Source organism: Microcaecilia unicolor, chromosome 1 (assembly GCF_901765095.1).
Source record: "Microcaecilia unicolor chromosome 1, aMicUni1.1, whole genome shotgun sequence".
NCBI lineage: Eukaryota > Metazoa > Chordata > Amphibia > Gymnophiona > Siphonopidae > Microcaecilia > Microcaecilia unicolor.
The window spans coordinates 460,627,383-460,647,463 of record NC_044031.1 but is presented as its reverse complement, the minus strand read 5'-3'; the positions used below and the strand labels follow the sequence as shown (position 1 = coordinate 460,647,463).

At 41.0% G+C, this 20,081-nt stretch overlaps 1 protein-coding gene across 1 annotated transcript in view; it reads left to right on the top strand.

The window, feature by feature from the left end:
• LAMA1 (laminin subunit alpha 1) overlaps positions 1-20,081 on the top strand; it is a 357,026-nt gene that overhangs the window by 164,603 nt on the left and 172,342 nt on the right. The window contains 7 exon segments of the mRNA XM_030213227.1: positions 4,225-4,436; positions 6,565-6,671; positions 11,315-11,495; positions 12,884-13,020; positions 17,105-17,341; positions 17,748-17,891; positions 18,673-18,852. Of these exon segments, the coding sequence (XP_030069087.1) occupies positions 4,225-4,436; positions 6,565-6,671; positions 11,315-11,495; positions 12,884-13,020; positions 17,105-17,341; positions 17,748-17,891; positions 18,673-18,852 (1,198 nt within the window).

Genomic DNA, 20,081 nt, shown 5'->3' with positions numbered 1-20,081 from the left:
AGTATTTGTAGAACCCTGCTAGCATTTTAGACCAGTTGGTGGTAAGAATGTGCACCATACTAACAAATTCGTCTTCCCAAAAATGAAACTCATATGCTTTATTTTTGTTCTGCATATTTCTCACTTCTTTGTGTTATTGTCTCTTTTTGTTCACCTTCCTCTTGCATTTCTCTTTCTATTTCGTCCATATAATAGATATTCACTATTGGAAAGAGGGTGGCTACCTGAACAGAAATATACCTTGCCCTATTCTGTTCTTGGATTTAGGTAGCTTTAGTCACTTATCATCTTTTCATATACCTTCACAGGCAAAAGTCCTGAAAATTATTTCTTCAGTATCATCTTCTGCACCTATAGATCCTATCCCAAATTATTTACTGAAACATATCTCCGGTTCTTATGTTTCTTATTTATGATGAATGATTTCTTACAACTAGTCTATTACGTTCAGTCTGGAAGTTTGCTACTGTCTATCCTCACCTCAAAATTCTCAAAGTAGATGCTACTGAACCGACTAATTACCATCCCATGTCTCAGCTTTCATTTATATCAAAAGTTACTGAAAAGTTGGTAGCAGAGCAGTCAACCTCTTTTCTTGATAGAACAAATTGTTTGCACCCCTGTCAAACAGGCTTTAGGCATTCTCTACCGAACATAAAGTACTTGCCCTTACTGATTTTATCCACTGTACTCTCGAAGGGGACAGAGAGGTACTTTTGATTTCTCCCGATTTGGGCTGCACATTTTGCACGTTATTAATGCGATTAACATGTTAACAATTTAACTTGGGTTAAAAAACAATGTGATTAAAAATGCATTGAGGCGTCCTTTTACAAAGGCACGCTAGCGTTTTTAGTGTGCGTTGATTAGCGTGTGTTAAACACTAGATATGCCCATAGCAATATATGGATGTCTCTAAACATTTAGTGCGTGCTTATTTTTTAGCAAGTTTTCTGCTCCTTTTCTTGCATCTCTCTTTCTCCCCCTCCCATAGTCTGGCATCTAATTCTTCCTCCTTCTAGCATTTTCCTGCACTCCTGCAGCCTCCCTCCACCTGCGGTGCACATGCTCTAGCAGCCCCTCTCCTCTGCTTTCTCTCTCTCTCCCCTTCTCTACCAAACTCCTTGTGGCCCTCAGAACTTGCTTTGAATGTGTAGTGAAAGCACAAGAAGTACCTTGAGAGGTTACAGCAGCCATTTTGACAGGCAGTCGCGAAGGGGCAGGAGCGAGAGGGCTGTGCTGCTGCCCCCAATGACCTCTGCTGGATAACCAGGGAGAAATGGAGAAAGGTAGGCCCCAAGGGCCTACCTAGACATCGGGGGAAACAGGAGAGGGATTTAGGGCATCAAGGCCAGGGGGGTAGGAGGGAGGGAGGGAGGGGCTATTAGAGAGGCTGGGTGGGGGTTTGGGAGGGTTTTAGCTACAAAAATTAGTTATGCAGGTGCCAGCCTGATATTTTGAGCTGTCTTAAATTAGGCCGCTTAGCTATGTGGGTGCCAGCACTGAATATTGCCAGCACCTGCATAACCCCAGGCTCCTCCCCCGTGCCTCCCCCCAGCACCACCCCTGATCTGCCTACTTTTTGGTTGGGTGACCTGTGGGGATATTCAGCAGCACTCTCCAGTTAAGTGCCACTGAATATTTATTTATTGCATTTTTATCCCACATTTTCCCACCTATTTGCAGACTCAATGTGGCTTACAATACATCATGAATAGTGAGAGTACGTGAGAAAGTATACCTTTAGTAATAGCATAGAATTTTTTGGTAACATGATAATGATAGAACATGAAAATATTCCCACTTAGGTGGCAGAAAGTGCTTTAAGCATGCTGGAGAGACTCTAAATCGTGTTGAAAACCATCTGATAAACCACTATTTATACAAAACCTCAACAGAGACTTAAAAGGCTACACTATTATCTAAACTGTTAAATAAATACAGTAATTTAACAAAAAAAAAAAAGACAATGAAATTACCATTAAACCCCAAGTTTACCCTTTCCCAAGTTTAAATGCAATTTCAGCATGTAAGGTACACCAATGAAGTTTTCCTCCCCTCAGCAAGTCCTCTCTCAGCATCTCTTCAGTAAACCAAATGCTGTTTCATTTGGTTTACTGAGGAATCATCATTTACATCTTGCTTCTACTTTTACTTTTTACTTTTAACTGCAAGCATCAGATATAACCGAGTAAAAGTAGTAAAAGCTGGTGAATCTATTACTTCAGTAAAAGTAATAAATGTTTTCCTATACTTCTTTACAAGTAAAAGTAACAAAACTTTTACTTAAGTACAGTAACGTATTACATATATAGAAAGGTTAATAGGAAAAGCTTTATTTTTGGAGATTACACCAAAATCCATAATAGAGTGAACATTCTGAGGGAATAATCAAATGAGGAGTGGCCTAAGAAAGTTTGAGGAGTGAATTAGAGCTTGGAAGCACAGATTATATATATATATATATATATATATATATATATTTAAACCAATGTACTGATATATAACCTAGATGAGAGGAGAAATAGGGAGTTGTGATACAGATATTTACATGCAAGAAAGATACCAATGCACTAAGAAACCTTTTCCAGAGGAGAGACAGCTGTAGAACTGGGGACATGATATGAAACTTTAAGGAGGTAGACTCAGGTACAGCATCAGGAAGTATAGTATTTCTTCATATAAAGGATGGTGGATACCTGGAATGCCTTCCCTCAGGAGGTGGTGGAGACAAAAACAAAATTAAAAAAACACAGTGGATATAGAGGATCCCTACATGGCAATAGGGTGGAGAACAAATTTTGAGTATTTCAGCTCAAAACAGCAGTGACATGACTTTCTGCACTAGGTGAACCTGAAAGATGTAAATTGATAAACTAAAGTGTAGTAGATCACCTGAACCAGATGGTATCTACTATAGACTTCTGTGAGAACAAAGAAGTGAAACTGCAGACTATTAATAGTAATCTGTGACCTATAATTAAAATTGACTACTTTGCCCAAGGATTTGAAAGTGGCCACTATAACACGAGTTTTTTTAAAAAGGTCTCCAGGAGGGATCCAGGAAACTATAAACCAGATAGCCTGGCATCAATACTAGGCAAAATGGTAGAGGACATTCTGAAAAACAAAATTACAAAACAATATAGACTTGGCCCAATGGGTTGGAGCCCACATAGATTTAGCAGAATGAAGTCTTAGTTTACCAATCTACTAGAGTGTTTTGAAGGAGTTAATAACATAGGGGTATGGGTAAGGGTAAGCAAATTAATATGCTGTATCTAAATTTGCAGAAGACATTTGATAAACTCCCTGATGAGAGATTCCTTGGGAAAGTAAAAAGTCAGGGGATAGGAGGCATTTTCTTATTGTGGATTGATAATTTGTTAAAGAATAGAAAACAGAAAATAGGACTAATTGGTTAATTTTCTCAATGGAGAAAGGTAAATAGTAGAGTGCCCCAGTAATTTGAACTGAGGCTGATGGTTTGTAACATATTCTGCCTGATATTAAAGAATCCTTTCTACCAGTTAACATTAAATATTAGACAGCAGAGATCCAAACTTATTGTGAAGTATTGCAACAGGTTATTGGGATTCATAAGGGGGATGGGATTTGATAGACTGCCTTTCTGTGGTTACAATCAAAATGGTTTATGTATTATATATATTTATTTTGTACCTGGGGCAATGGAGGGTTAAGTGACTTCCCCAGAGTCACAAGGAACTGCAGTGAGAATCAAACCCAGTTCTCAGGCTGCTGCATTGACCATTAAGTTTCATTATTTCAGCAAAGTCATTAAAAACAAGTTTGCCCAAGTTTAAGAGGATTAACATTTTCATTTCTTTGCATCTCAAAACAGGCCCAGCTATTATAAGCTTTGTTTTGTTGGTACTGTTTATTTTGATACATAAGCCTGTGAAGGTTTTAAATAATGGTCTTTGCATTAATTAAAATTATTGTAATTTATTCTAATTTTAATATATTTTCTAGATATGAAACCAAAGGCACAACTGTGACTTGTTTTCACATGACAAGAAACTGGTATCATAGTTGTAATAGCTTAAAACAAATAATTCAGTATTGCGTTAGAGTTCATATTACATGATGTCTTTTTCTGTTAACTATTTGTACAAATTCCAGTTTTAAAAACATATAATAGAAAATATGTAATAAGTTATTGGTTAATATATTATTGAGTTTAGTGCTCAAATTGCTTTGTAGATGTGCAAATGGTTACTATGGGAATCCAACAGTGCCTGGAGGGTCTTGTAATCCCTGTGACTGCAATGGAAATGCGGACCAGCTGGAAAGTGATTACTGCAATGCGACCACAGGGGAATGTCTAAAATGCATTCGGAATACAACTGGAAGTCACTGTGAGAGGTGTGCTAATGGCTACTATGGGGATGCTGTGATTGCCAAAAATTGCAGTGGTAAGTTGGTTTTCTATAGTATAATACAGGTGCATAATCTAGTTTCTATTCTGCTGCTTTAGGAAAAGTTCTCTTGATTCTTTTGAAGTATAGCTCTGATAGTTTAATTCCCACAAACCCATCTATTCATCACATATCCAGGAGACAATGACAACGACCTAGACTACATCTCCCGCCACATTTTCCCCTGCTCACCCCTTGTTCTATCCCCTTTCGCCTCATCGACCCCTCCCCAAATGCTCACCTACCCTTACTCACACCTCTCCTATTCCCTTCACTCTTCCCATCTCCCTCCACCTCATCTACCCCTCCAATTGCTCACTTAACGTTGCTCATACTTCTCCTACTCCCCTCATCCCTGCATTTCTTCATTCTTATTTCTTTTATTACTCCGATAATACTCAACTTTTTTGTCTCCACCAATACTTTGTAATCCCCATTACTATGTAAGCCGCATTGAACCTGCTTTGAGTGGGAAAGCGCGGGGTACAAATGTAATAAATAAATAGTTTACTGTCTAACAAGGCTCTTAATTTTGTAAATAACTAGTCCTGCACTGCCAGATCTCAGCTACATCCCACCCTAAACACAACATACTTATTACGTTGCTTGAATCCATTAAAACCAATGCAGAAAAACAAACTATGCGAGTGTGGGCTAAAAAAGAAATGAAAGCTTTTTTTATTTATTATGAAACTTTCTCAGATTGCGTTTCTGGGGGAGTTTTTTTTTTCATTTTTATTGGTTTTATAAAGAAAGGGGATGGAATTGCTTGTTTTAGTGGACATGGGTGTGATGTGGATTGCACATTTTGTTATCTCTGTAGGTATTTATGTTTTATGTGTTATAGTGGTTAGATTGTTGATAATTATATTTGTATTGTTTCTTGTCAGAGGTTAATGTTGTGGACCAAGAGGATGAGCTAATAAATTCAAATATAATAAATAAAAAAAATAGTTTCAGTCCTTGGAGAAATTGTTCCATTGTAATAACATAGTAGTTGGAGTGAATCATGTTTGGAGGTAATTCGTTCCTGAACTTACCATATGTAAAACAATAGTATAATAAGTCTTAGGTGGGAAAGGGAAATGGGACTTGATATACCGCCTTTCCATGGTTTTTTACATTCAAAGCAGTTTACGTAGTACATACAGGTACTTATTTGTACCTGGGGCAATGGAAGGTTAAGTGACTTGCCCAGGGTCACAAGGAGCTGCAGTGGGAATCGAACCCAGTTCCCCAAGATCAATGTCCACTGCTTTAACCACTAGGTGGTGATTTTACACATCAGAGCCTCCTTGTAGATGCTTTGATGCCTCACAGGGAGTGCCTGTTTTCTAATGGCATTTGGGTGCCCAGATTTCTTTATAGAATACTAGCATAAGCCAGCATTAGTACGCCTTAAATTTAGGTGCCTGCATTTACACCAGCCTTAGAACTGCCAAAATTGAACACTCCCAAATTAAGCAAGGGCTGGTGAAACTTATAATGTTCTATAAGCTGCATACATAACTGGGAGACACACCTGCGCTTTTCCCATGTATATGCTCCCTTGTATGTGTACTCTAGAGCAGTGTTTACCAAGTCCAGTCCTGGAGTACCTCTTGATAGTCAAGTTTTCAGGATCTCCATAATGAATATGCATGAAAGAGATTTGCATATAATGGGTGCATTGTATGCAAATCAAGTTCATGCATAATCGTTGTGGAGATCCTGTAAACCTGACTGTCAAGGGGTACTCCAGGACTGGACTTGGTAAACACTGCTCTAGAGCACTTACACAGGCCTTATAAAATAGCAATTAGGGTGCTTAAGCATCTAAGTTCTACTATTTGGTGCACATACACATGCAAAGAGGTGCCTTACCTCAGGCAACTAGTTACAGAATTGCCCTTCACGTGTTCTCCTTCTGAAGCACCGAACGAGTGGGGATTAATTTTCCTAATCTTCTTGATGTGGTTGTGATTTACCAAATGAATTCTACTATCCACTTCCCAAAATACAGCATGGGAGGCTGAATCTAAGAGCTATAGAGACCAGTGTCTTCATGGAATTATGTATTGTCCTTGTAGTGGAAATTACTTTCTAATTGTAAATGTATGCTTTTTTTTCTATTTTTCTGTAACAGCTTGTGGTTGCCATGCAAATAGTTCCCTTTCAAGCATTTGCCATCATGTGACAGGCCTGTGTCAGTGTAGGCCAAACGTGATTGGACAACGGTGTGATCAGTGCTTGGTAAGTCCTGTATTTATGAGGCAGCAGTCATAGGCAGTGGAACAGGGTGGGCTACAGGGGCCAGGCCCTACTCATTTTTTGTTCCATACTGCATCAGCAACCATGGAGGGGGAGGCCGAATTGTCACCTGTGTAGAATAGAAACATTCTCCAGATATAATGAGAAATGCTTACTAACATAGGTTTCTAGCATCTTTGTGAAAAGGGGAATATTAGCTACAGGGCGGTAGTTTGGTTATGTCTAATCCTGAGGCCTTCAGCAGAAAGGTGTGAGAACAATTTTGCCCATGTCTAGAGGAAGGGAGCCTGTTTCTAAAAGCCTGTAAAGACTAGATGTTAGCTATTGAACTAACTCATATGGAATAGACTGAAACAGAAACTCAGGACAGCAGTCAAGCGAATAGTGAGAATTAGAGCATTTCAGCAGCAGTGCTTTTTCACCCTCGAGTTTGAGCGATTGAAAGGCATCCCAGGTTTGGTCCACTTTCGCACCTTGAGTGTTGCCTGTGACTCCGAGCTCAAAGCTGTGATTGGCATGTTTTCCATTGTAATATTAGCTTTGGATATATCAGTTTGGATTTGATTGATCTTATTGGAAAAGTAGTCAGCTAATGTTTGTGCAGATGGAGGTCCTGGATGGGAATTATTGCCAGTGGTGGTGGCTGTCAAACTTTTTACTAAGGTGAATAGCTTTTGATTGTTGAGAGCATCCTGGCCTGCCAAGCTGCTATAATAATTTCATTTGGCATTGGTTACCTCCGATTTATAATGAGGGAAAGCAAGTCTCCAAGTGGATTTGTCCTCTGCAGAACTACTTTTTCTCATTGCTTTTCAAGACGTGTACATTTCAGTTGTAGCTTGGATAGTTCTTCAGATGTTTGAACATCTGGAAAAGGAATACCCTGTTATCTGGCATAGGTGATGTATTTCATATGATTGAAAGTTAGAGGGCCATACCCTGAAATAGCTGTTGGCAAAACATGATTCATGTTGGTTGTGGGTCCTCCTGCTCAAGATAAGTGCACTGTGGTGCTAATTAAGTTTTTTAAATAAAAAATAGTTAAAATGTAAAAAGGAAGTTATGAAAATTGTAAAGTAATACATTGATTTGACTGATGATGATGTCAGAGAGCCATAGGACTGGGATCCTATATGAAAAGAGTCTCCACCGAGGTCAGTAATCATAAGATCTGTATGTAGTTCTAGCATGCCCTATCATATGAATTTGTATGAAGAGTGAATCTAGCGCTGGGTTTTAGTATGTTTGTTTTATTGACCCCCCCCCACTATCAAATTTCTAAGGATCTGATTAATTTCACTGGAGGGATTAAAGCATGACACCTCCTTACTCCCCTGCGGTCACTGCCCCCCCCCCCCTCCACTCCCCAAAGATGTGAAAGAAACAGTACATACCAGCCCCTATGACAGCTTTAGATGTTATGACCAGTCCTAATTTTGTGTATTTCTCCCTTGGACTTTTTTTTTCTTCCAGAAATGGTCCTAAAAGATAGATGCATTGAGCTCAAAAAGATCTGTCAAGTGGCCATTTTTGAAACAAAAAAATTAGACTTTTTCTGGTTTGAAAATGGCCATGTTTTGCTACTGCATTTTTGGATGTTTTCCCCAAAATATGTTGGTATGTTGATCATCTGTGAGTGTAGTGCACCTTGTGTCTACCAGTAAACAAGCATTTAATTACATGGGTCCCAACTTGTGAAATTATCTGCCTCTGGGTTGTCGAAAGAGACAAATTACTGTCACTTTTGGAAATGCTTGAAAGCCTGATTAGTTGTGTGTTTGGTGAATGAGGAGTGAAGGCTGTTCTATGTTATTGTCTTTTTGCTAGACTTACCATTCTAAATTGTTTTGACATAATGGGGCAATTCTATAACAGGGTGTCTCCAGGTAGGTGCCCCAATAACCCATGATAGGACCATATTCCGTAATGATACCTGGGCACCTAGGTGGTATTCTGCAATACTTGCATAAACCGATATAGGCACACCTAACATTTAGCCCTGGCATAACTACAGGTACTAAAATGTGACTGGAATGCGCTTAACTTGTTATAACATTCTTATCTTGTTATGTGTGCCCATAACCACGCCCCTTTTGAACTGTGCACATGAAAATTTAGGCTCTCTGACATCATCATCAGTCAAATCAATGTATTACTTTACAATTTTCATTACAGAGTACGCTTAGAGGGGCATAATTGAACGAAAACGCCTATCTCCATGGGCGTTTATCTCCGAGAACGGGTCAGTGAAGGGGCGGACTGAACCGTATTTTCGAAAAAAATAGACGCCCATGTTTTATTCAACAATGTGTGAGCTGGGCGTTTTTGTTTTTCAGCGATAATAGAAAATGAAAGCGCCCAGCTCAAAAACGAATAAATCCAAGACATTTATTCGTGGGAGGGGCCAGGATTCGTAGTGCACTGGTCCCCCTCACATGCCAGGACACCAACCGGGCACGCTAGGGGGCACTTTTACAAAAACAAAAAAAAAGGTCAAAGAGCTCCCAGGTGCATAGCACCCTTCCCTTGTGTGTTGAGCCCCCCAAATCCCCCTCAAAACCCACTGCCCACAAGTCTACACCATTACTATAGTCCTAAGGGGTGAAGGGGGGCACCTACATGTGGGTACAGTGGGTTTGGGGGGGTTGGACAACTAATAAGCATTAAGCAGCACAATTGTAACAGGTAGGGGGGGGGATGGGCCTGGGTCCACCTGCCTGAAGTCCACTGCACCCCCTAACAACTCCTCCAGTGACCTGCATACTGCTGCCAGGGAGCTGGGTATGACATTTGAGGGTGAAAATAAAAATGTGTGAAACATCATTTTTTTGTGGTGGGAGGGGGTTAGTGACCACTGGGGGAGTCAGGGGAGGTCATCCCCGATTCCCTCCAGTGGTCATCTGGTCATTTAGGGCACTTTTTGGGGCCTTATTCGTGAAAAAACAGGGTCCAGGAAAAGTGTCCTAAATTCTAGCTAAAAACGCATACTTCCTTCCCATTATCGGTGAAATGCGCCCATCTTTGTTTGGCAGATAACCACGCCCCAGTTCCGCCTTCGCCACACCTCTGATACGCCCCCATAAACTTTGTCCGCATCCGCGACGGAGTGCAGTTGAAAACGCCCAAAAATCGGCTTTCGATTATACCGCTTTATTCGTTTTTGTGAGATAAACGTCCATCTCCCGATTTAGGTCGGAACTTGGGCGTTTTTCTCGTTCGATTATAAGCTGGTTAGTGACCTCCAGGTAGGTGCCCCAATAACCGATGATAGGACCATATTCAGTAATGACACCTGGGCAATACTTGCATAAACCGATATAGGCACACCTAACATTTAGGCGCCCATAGTTATGCCAGCCATAGCTCTGGCATGCCATAGCCCTGGCATAACTAAAGGTACTAAAATGTGACTAGAATGCACTTAACTTGTTATAACATTCTTATCTTGTTATGTGTGCCCATAGCCATGCCTCTTTTGAACTGTGCATTTGAAAATTTAGGCGCAGTTCATAACAGAGTACGCTTAAGTTAGTGACTTGTGCACGTAAATTCTAATTATTTCCAGTTAGTGCTCATTATTGCTTGTTAAGTGCTGTTATCAATGCTGATAAGCTTGTTAAGCCAATTAAGTTACGTGTGTTAGTATAGAATATGCCTAGATTTTGGCACAGATCACTAGACACGCTATATAGAATCTGGCATAAAATATGTGTAGTCAGCACTGGTGTTTCAATTGATGTAGTTACACAAAATAATCTCTCAAAATTTACAATAATGGCAAGAAACTGTACTTCTTCAAACGACTATAATTCTCTGGAGTGCATTGAACTATGGAAATAAAATGAATAGGGGAACCCCCCCCCCCCCCCCCCTGAGTCTAGCCCAGCCTCCAGCCCGAACAGTTAGTATTAATAACAAAGGTTGAGAGAATTTACTGGGTGTTTTGTCTTCATCGGCATAAACCCCCCCAAATTTCCAAAATACAGAAAATGCTAAAACTCCACAGAATAACTAGGGATCCAAAAGAATGTGAAAGCTTGAAAACTTAACTTTCAAATGCAGGTGCAGGTGCAAAACAACGTGTGAAACAACGGTCCAACACACTAGTTGCCACATCTGCTGCTTATTGAACTCATACCAGCCGATATTCAGCGTTTTTATGTCCACCGCCAACTGTGTTCCTGAATATTCAGTGCCAGGCCATGTCCAGGCACAACCAATGAATATTCAGTTATATGTTGGCCACTAAAACTTATGCAGTTAGGTGCAATATACATCCATTAACCGCATAAGCTGAAACGCTTAAAGATAGGACTGCTATTTATGTGACCCAGTTTAAGCAGTTATATTTTGTGGTTAAGGGCTGAATATCAGCATTTAACTGCATAAGGTCCAACTCTGCTCCTGGAACACCCCAAGTTAGCCGTTTTTGGCTTAGGAGCTAACGGTGAACATTCGGCTGTTCTAACCAGTTAAATGCTGCTGGTTATTCGCAGTTGGCCCTGGACAAGCGACTTAAAACAGCCAGGAGCCTCTCTGTGTCATTTAAATTGCTTTGAATATTGGGTGGTTTGTTTTTAAATGACTTGTGAGATTTGATTAAAGTTGTTTTTCTCTTACATCAGTCTGGGTATTACGGTTTGAGCACTGGACTCGGATGCCTTTCCTGTAATTGTAATAAGTCTGGCTCTGTCTCTGAACACTGCAGTGACGATGGGCAGTGTCCGTGTGTCCCAGGAGTGGCTGGGGAGAAGTGTGATCGCTGCGCTTATGGCTTTTATTCATTCCAGGATGGGGGCTGCAAACGTAAGCTCTCATCTTTCTGTTTGCTTTTCTCATGTTTGCTATGAACATTGCTTTCTGTTAATATTTGTGGTGTGCAATAATTAACCTTTCCTGGAAATCAGATCTGCAAGGTTATTTGAAACATAGTCAAAATGTTTCCACTAGTAGTTGCTCACTTGTCTGCCAATAACAAGATTTTTTCTTTTTCTGCTTATTTTGCTCCTATATTTGTGCCAAAATCAGTGGTGTAGCCAGGAATTTTTTTTTATAGAGGGTGTGTCTCCTGTATAACCCCGTCTCCTGTGCCCCCCCTCCCCGGTGCTTTAAAATTATCTGTACTCCAGTCTTCGCCCAGGCAGTGGCACTCATAGGCTGTCTGCACCAAGACTTCCTCTCTGAACCATCCTGCCCTTCACAAAACAGGAAATTGCGTCAGAAGGGGTGGGACAGTTCAGGTGCAGGCTGCAGGCAGCTTATGAGTGCTACTGCTGCTGTCTATGCGAAGACTGGAGCAGAGATGATCTTAACATACGGGACGGAGGTTGGGTATGACAGTGGGTGCATATGCAACACAGCACCTTGAATAAATACACCACTGGCCAAAATTAAATGATCTTTTTTCTAGAAAAGGTTGCTTAAAAATGTATTATATTCATGCCTGGAGTCATATAAGGAACAATAAGAGGCTACATTGTAATGGTGGCCGAAATCACTGCTTGCCAAACTTTTCTCTGTTGCAATCCCATTTTGGTTGTTGAAAAGTCAGTTGACCACCAGGAAGGTAACCAACACTAATTATTACTGAAATGTCATGACATACAGCACATTCATTGTGTTTCTTAAAGTTTCAGTACATGGGTTTTTAAAATAATTGTTTCAGATGTACTCACTATGCATAATATACATGGGGGGCTCATTTTCAAAGCACTTAAGTTCCATAGCTTACTATGAAAGTTTGTAAGTCTTAAGTGCTTTTAAAATATACCTCATGGGCTTCCAAGTAGCATCACAGCTTCTCAAACCCCTTTTACAGCAGAGCTACTGAACCATTGAGCCAGTTTACCGTTTTTGAGGCGGTGGGTCTAGGTAGGAGGGTGTCAACAAGTGTATAGTTGGGTGTCTGTGTGTACATGAGTCGGTACAAGGGGGGTGTATGTGATAGTGGATTTGGGTATGGGTGTATGTGTGTGAGTGACTATGTGGGAAGTCAGCATCTTGATGTGTTTTGTTAGAGGTAAAGCAACTTCAGAAATAGTAGGATCAGCAGGATTAGAAAGGGTTTCAGCATTTAGCTCAATTACAGACTTCAAAAGGGTGAAAATCCTCCTAGTAAACAGGGCCCTTAATTTTTTTTTCTAGTTTTCTGCTGTCGCTTTAAACAGTTTTTTCTGGCTTTTTTTTTTTTTAAGCTTGTGACTGTGCTCATACACGCAACAACTGTGATCCAGATTCTGGTCAATGCATATGTCCACCTCACACTTTGGGGCCAAAGTGTGAACTCTGTGAGACAAACTACTGGGGACATGATGATGAACTTGGATGTGAGGTACTATTTTTGGGAGCAGATTATATAGACAGACTGTAAAACTCTAGTTTAATTGCATGACTTTCCACCCCCCCTCCCTTTTAGTCCAATAACCTCTTGCATACTAACAGCATGTATGAACAATAGTTAGAAATATAAAATACTAGTAAAAAAGGCCCGTTTCTCACACAAATGAAATGGGCGCTAGCAAGGTTATCATGTAATGGCGATTATGTTTTTAAGGGAACCGTTAGGAGAAATGTTCTGTCATGATAAACAATAATTGGGAAGGGTGTATAATGAGTAATATGCTCTAGGGGTATGAGATGCGGATTGTTTTATCTATGTTTTTTTTTTTTTTTTAATCTTTCTTTTTTGTGTTATTTTTATTTGTAGTATTTTTAAAAGATAAAGATTACGCAGACTCCATCCATGTCCAGCATTTCTCCTCTCTTCCCTCCCCTCAATCCATGTCCAGCATTTCTCCTCTCTTCCCTCCTCTCCATCCATGTGCATCTCCTTCCTGACTTCCCTCCCCTCCATCCATCGATATCCAGCAACTCTCCATTCTCCCCTGCCCTCGCCTCCATATCCAGCAAATTTCCTCTCTCCTGCCCCCTCCATTCATCCATCCATGTTCAGCAATTCTCCTCTCTCCCCTGCCCTCCCCTCCATCCATGTCCAGGAACTCTCCATTCTCCCCTGCCCTCTCCTCCATCCACCCATATCCAGCAAATTTCCTTTCTCCCCTGCCCTCTCCTCCGTCCACCCATATCCAGCAAATTTCCTCTCTCCCCTGCCCCCATTCATCCATCCATGTCCAGCAATTCTCCTCTGTCCCCTGCCCTCCCCTCCATCCATCCATGTCCAGCAACTCTCCATTCTCCCCTGCCCTCTCCTCCATCCATCCATGTCCAACAACTCTCCATTCTCCCCTGCTGTCTCCTGCATCCATCCATATCCAGCAAATTTGCTCTCTCCCCTGCCCCCTCCATCCATCCATGTCCAGCAATTCTCTCTCCCCCCGCCCTCCCCTTCTGTCCTGCCCAGCGATCTCTTCTCTCCCCCTGCTCTCCCCTCCTCTCCTGTCCAGCGATCTCTTCTCCCCCTGCCCTCCCATCCATGTCCAGCGATTCTCCCCCCCCCCCCCACGCGTTTAACCCTTTTACTTTCAGGCGCAGCGACTGCAGTGAAGAGGACAACACAGCTTATCCCTTCCCTCACACAGTGTCCTACCCTCGCGGAAATAGGAAATGCATCATCGCAGAAGGCGGGACACTGTATGAGGGAAGGGAGAAGCTGGAGGCAAGCCCGCTGTGTTGTCCTCTTCACTGCCGTCGCTGCGCCTGAAAGTAAAAGGGTTAAACACGTGCAAGGGGGGGAGGAACATAGAGGAGGGCTGAGGGTGGGAAGGAGCGGAGGGACCGTCCAAGAGCTGCCTGGTCAGTTCGGGCACCTTTTCACAGCTTGGTCGCATAATCGAAAGCCGATTTTGGGCGTCCTCAACTGCTTTCTGTCGCGGGGCGAACAATGTTCACAGGGGTGTGTCGGAACCGTAGTGAAGGCGGGACTGGGGCGTGATTAAGAGATGGGCGACCTCGGCCAATAGTGGAAAAAAGAAGGGCGTCCCTGACGAGCACATGGCCGACTTTACTTGGGCCATTTTTTCTTGCGACCAAGCTGTGAAAAGGTGCCCGAACTGACCAGATGACCACCGGAGGGAATCATGGATGACCTCCCCTTACTCCCCCAGTGGTCACCAACCGCCTCCCACCCTAAAAGTTTTTTTTGCCAGCCTCTATGCCAATACCCAGCTCCATGACAGCAGTATGCAAGTTCCTGGAGCAGCTTTAGTGGGTGCAGTGCACGTCAGGCAGATGGACCCAGGTCCATCCCCCCTACCTGTTACACTTGTGTGATAAATGTGAGCCCTCTAAAACCCACCCGAAACCTACATGTAGGTGCCCCCTTCACCCCTTAGGGCTATGATAGCAGTGTACAGTTGTGGGGAGTGGGTTTTGGAGGGGGGGTTGTGGGGCTCAGCACCCAAGGTAAGGGAGCTATGCACCTGGGAGCAATTTGTGAAGTCCACTGCAGTGCTTCCTAGGGTGCCCGGTTGGTGTCCTGGCATGTCAGGGGGACCAGTGCACTATGAATTCTGGCTCCTCCCACAACCGAAGGGCTTGGATGTGGTCGTTTTTGAGATGGGCGTCCTCGGTTTCCATTATGGCCGAAAACTGGGGACAACCATCTCTAAGGTTGACCTAAATGTTGAGATTTGGGCGTCCTCAACCATATTATTGAAACAAAAGATAGACGCCTATCTTGTTTCGATAATACGGGTTTCCCTGCCCCTTCGCGGGGGCTGTCCTGCAAGGACGTCCTCATGAAAACATGGGCGCCCCATTCGATTATGCCCCTCCACATCATTTCCTTTCTCCTACTGGCTATTCCTCTCCATATATACTCAAGTATCCTTTTGCTTATTTACCTGTTTTGTGACCTTAAGATCTCACTTTTGTTTGCAAAGAAACATTTCACCCACCATACTGCAGCACTTCCTTGTGTGTTTGCAACCCAAATGGATGACCTTTTTTTTTTTTTTTTTTAAATCTTAGCTATCAAAATGAAGACCAAGTTTCTGTTTTTTGTTTTTTTTTTACACCTTCCAAGATGTCTTTTCTTTTGTAGATTTGGAGCCCGGTTTACTAAGCCGTGCTAGAGACATCCATAGGATATATGGGTGTCTCTAGTGTTTGCGCTTGCTAAATTTTAGCATGGACTAAAAACGCTAGTGTGCCTTAGTATACAGGGCCCTTGGTATGTTCCGCAAAAAGACAAACATTTCCCAGTTGCCCTTCTGCAATATTACTTATAAAAATGCAGAACAGAACTGGATCAAGGACTAATTCCTGTGAATCACCACTGAAAAACCCCTCACCTTTGAATAAACTTTATTTACCACTGCACTTTGTCTTCTCTCTCTTAACCAGATTGTCACCTAGTCAGTCAGTTTAGGGCCTATTGTAAGTTTATTTGTAAGTTGCCTATGTGGAACTATATCAAAGGCTTTGCTGAAATCTAAGTATGCTATATGTATATCTAACTCTGTTCACCCAGTTGATTTGTATGGCAAGACCTGTCTCTAGATAACCATGATGCCTTGGATCCTGTAATCCATTGCTTTCCAGAAACTGTGCTAGCCTTTATTTTAGCAGACATTCTATTGATTTACTTACCACCAAGGTCAGATATGGTTCCCAACCATCTTATTAATTACAGTTTTGCAAAGAGGAACCACATCTGCCTATCTTCAGTCCTTTCAAACCACACTAAGGAAGTACAGAAACAGTCAGGCAGTGGAGTTGCTAGAACTTCTCCAAGTTCCCATATATACTCTTCAGTGTATCTTAAGATATTTCTTCAGACATCCTCGAGCAAATAAGGGAAAAATTCTACATTTAGGTACCCTAAGGATGTGGGGTAGAAGTTGATTCTGGGCACCCAGATTCAATTATAGAATATTAGTGTAACCTGTAATCTACACGCTTAATACTGCCTAGACTTAGAGAAAACGGTTTATAAAATTTGTTAAAGTGTTTGCAATTATATCAGCCATGGGTACCTAAATGTGTCAGGGATGTGTGTAGCATACAGTATTCTGTAAGTTACACGCATTACTGGGAGCTCCCCCCCCCCCCCCCCATGTCCTGCCCATGCTGCGCCAACGTGTATGCTATGTAAATTAAGCAGGTATTTCTGTTTTGTTTTGTTTTGGTTTTTTGTTTGTTTTTATTACAGGGAGCAATATTGTTAAGGGTACACACTCTTTCAAAAACATAAACCAACCCCACAATGTTGCTAAAATTATTTGACTGTACTCTGTGTAGTACTGTGTATATTAAATGGAGGAAAAAGACTGCCAGACTTTACTGCAGAATTTACATTGTGGAGTTTGTATTTTAACAATGAAACACAAATCATACTATTTTTCACTGCTATCTTTCTGTTGTTTTGAAAAACCAACTAGCATTTTTAGATATGAAAGTTATTACTACATTTCTCTTTGTTGAAAATGTATTATTTTTGTGTTTTGCCTTGCTAGATTTGCAATTGCAGTACTGTTGGTTCGGTCAGTCCACAGTGTGATGTAGCCACTGGCCAGTGCCAATGTAAACATGAGTTTGGAGGGGAAACCTGCGACAAATGTGCCTTTGGGTTCAGAAACTACCCAGATTGTATCTCTTGTGACTGTGATGTAAATGGGACCAAACCAGAGTGGTGTGATGAAAAACGAGGAGTGTGTAGCTGTGAGGATGACACTGGTATCTGTGCTTGTAAGGTACTGTATGTATTGTATGTCAATAAGTTATATAGAAAAATTAATACTTAAAAAATCTGGCAAACAATTTTTTTGCTGCCACATACCAATTTGATCAATGTATCTCATGACATTACATCTTCTTGAGGAGGACTGGTGCCTTTTGGGTCCTAAGTTAAGGTGCATGAATGCTACTCAACATCGCATGTGTTTATACATGTACCTTATAGAATACTATAAAGTATGTTCATATCTTCAGCATTGCATGTGCTTACTCATATACCGTGTAGAATTCTGTATAGTATATTCATTTCCTTGGCATGGCACATGCAGTTATACATGCACCTTATAGAATACTGTACAGTAAACTCATATCTTCAGCATTGCATGTGGTAAATCTCACTCTTGTTTCTATTTTGTTTTTCAGGAAAACGTTTTTGGAATTCAGTGCAGTGAATGCAAAACTGGAACATTTGCTCTGAGAGCAGATAATGATATGGGCTGCTCTCCATGTTTCTGTTTTGGACTGACTCAGTTTTGTTCTGAGTTGGAAGGTCATGTCAGAATTCCTGTAAGTCCATTCCAATATAAAATATGATACAACTGTGTATATTGTCTTCTTAAATTAAAAAAAAAATCTTGCAAGCTGAGGTAAAGCACTCCAAAAAAAGTAGCAATACGGAAACAAAGTATTTACCATGTTGTGAAATAATATAAAATATTCAGAGGCATGCTTTCTTCTTCACATTTTCTGACCTTCCAAGCCCCCACATGTACAGACGTTCCCTATAAGGGCTATATCAAATCATTCCAGCTTTCCTTCTGGTAGAAAAGGCATTTTATAAGGTCTATTTCTTCTGCTAGCAGATGTTCCCATAGTTGTGTGAAAACCTTGCTGTCATCCAGGGTCTGAGAACATCATTTCAGCAATGTACTCAGAACCCACCTCTTATGACATCACATTACACAGTGCTGGTCTAAGCTGATTCGAAGATGCTACTGCTTCAGCTAATTACTATGCTTCGATTGAGACAAGGAATAGGGCTTTTAGTCTATGTGGCCTATTTGTTTGGAATAGCTTTCCACCAGCTGTTAGAACCTTGATGAATTATCTTACTTTCAGAAATCAGGTAAAGAGTTTCTAGTTTTGTCAGGCATTCAGTATTTCATTATTATTGCAGTGTAAATAATATTTTTTTCAGGTATTTTGATGAGTGTATGGTTATGTATGTCTTTGATTAATAAGACTGTGTATTGTTTGGATGCCACTTATGTGCATGCTACTTAAAATTATTAATTTCTATTCCAGGTTGGAAATCATCTCTTTTTTTTTCTTATTTTACTGTTACTAGATAACTCTGATCCCAGATCATTCAGTTCTATATGTGGTTTCTCAGAGTAACTTGACTGGAACCACTGAAGGCGTTTTTTCTCAATTTCCCGATTTTGTACTGGATGTCACAACAGTGAAGCAACACCTGGATAGAGAACCCTTTTATTGGAGGTTACCTGCCCCGTTCCAAGGAGATAAGGTGGGAACAACCTCAGTGTACCACCATCTTAGGAAATAGTACAGTTTGATTTATATGTGTTAATTCTGGCTTGTGAGACTCTTATTGTGGGAATGCTTGACAGTTATTAACTGTCAAACAGGCTAAACTGAAAAATGTCCTGTTATACTATACTACTTGTATGGTTATGTTTTGAGATTATATTATAAATAATTTCTTTTCTCTTTTTCACTTTAATCACTACAGGGGGTTGGCATTTAGAAGCATTAGACATTAGAGTGGAGGAGTAGCCTAAAGGTAGTGCAGTGAACCGAGATCCTGGGGAACTGGATTCATTTCCCACTGCAGCTCCTTGTGACCCTGGGCAAGTCACTTAATCCTCCATTGCCTCAGGTAGAAACTTAGATTGTGAACCCACTAGGGACAGAAAAAGTACCTGCATATAATATGTACAGCACAGTGTACATCTAGTGGTGATACAGAAATGATTAGTAGGATTATGCATTGGGTATTAGTCACAAGCTTGTGTTAGAAAATCAGTAGCCAGCAAATGGGAACATGTTTATATAGTCTGTATATAGTCAAGTCTGTATATAGCCAAAACTTTATCCATATATCTTGAGGACCATTTCAAGTCTGGACCAAACTTTACTTGGATTGGTGTGTGGACTATGCCCTATTTGGAGGATGTCTGGTGTAGCTTGTTGCTGAAACTGTAATGTTTATCTTTTGGATCACTGAATATACCAGTTATAGCTGAATATAGGTGATATGGCCTTATGAACCCAATTGCTGAATTGTTTGAAAGATTGTCAATAGTGCTTAAATCTGAACCTGCAGTCCCCTGGCCCCTAATGCAATTGTTGATATTTTGGAGCCATTTCTAATTGTTATGCTTTCTTCTGTAATGCATGATCTACTTGTTCACAGTAAATCAGATGTATTTTACATCACTGAGTTCAAATTCTCTGTTGATTTGCTTAATCAGCTAGTGATTGCTGATTATAGTATTTTCCACTGTTCCAGCTTATTGAAGCAAGGGATTGGGTTTGATCTACTCAAATGCCTGGGGTGTATGCAAATATCTGTCACTTTACAAGGGACCCTTGATATGTTATCACTGGAAGGTAGGCATTTCTGTGTCTGTTAGCTTCCTATATACATCTGTCATAAAAGTTCCTTTATCATTAGTTATACATATATCCAGAAAGCCAACAGACATAAATATTTTCTTGGACTATTAAAGTTAT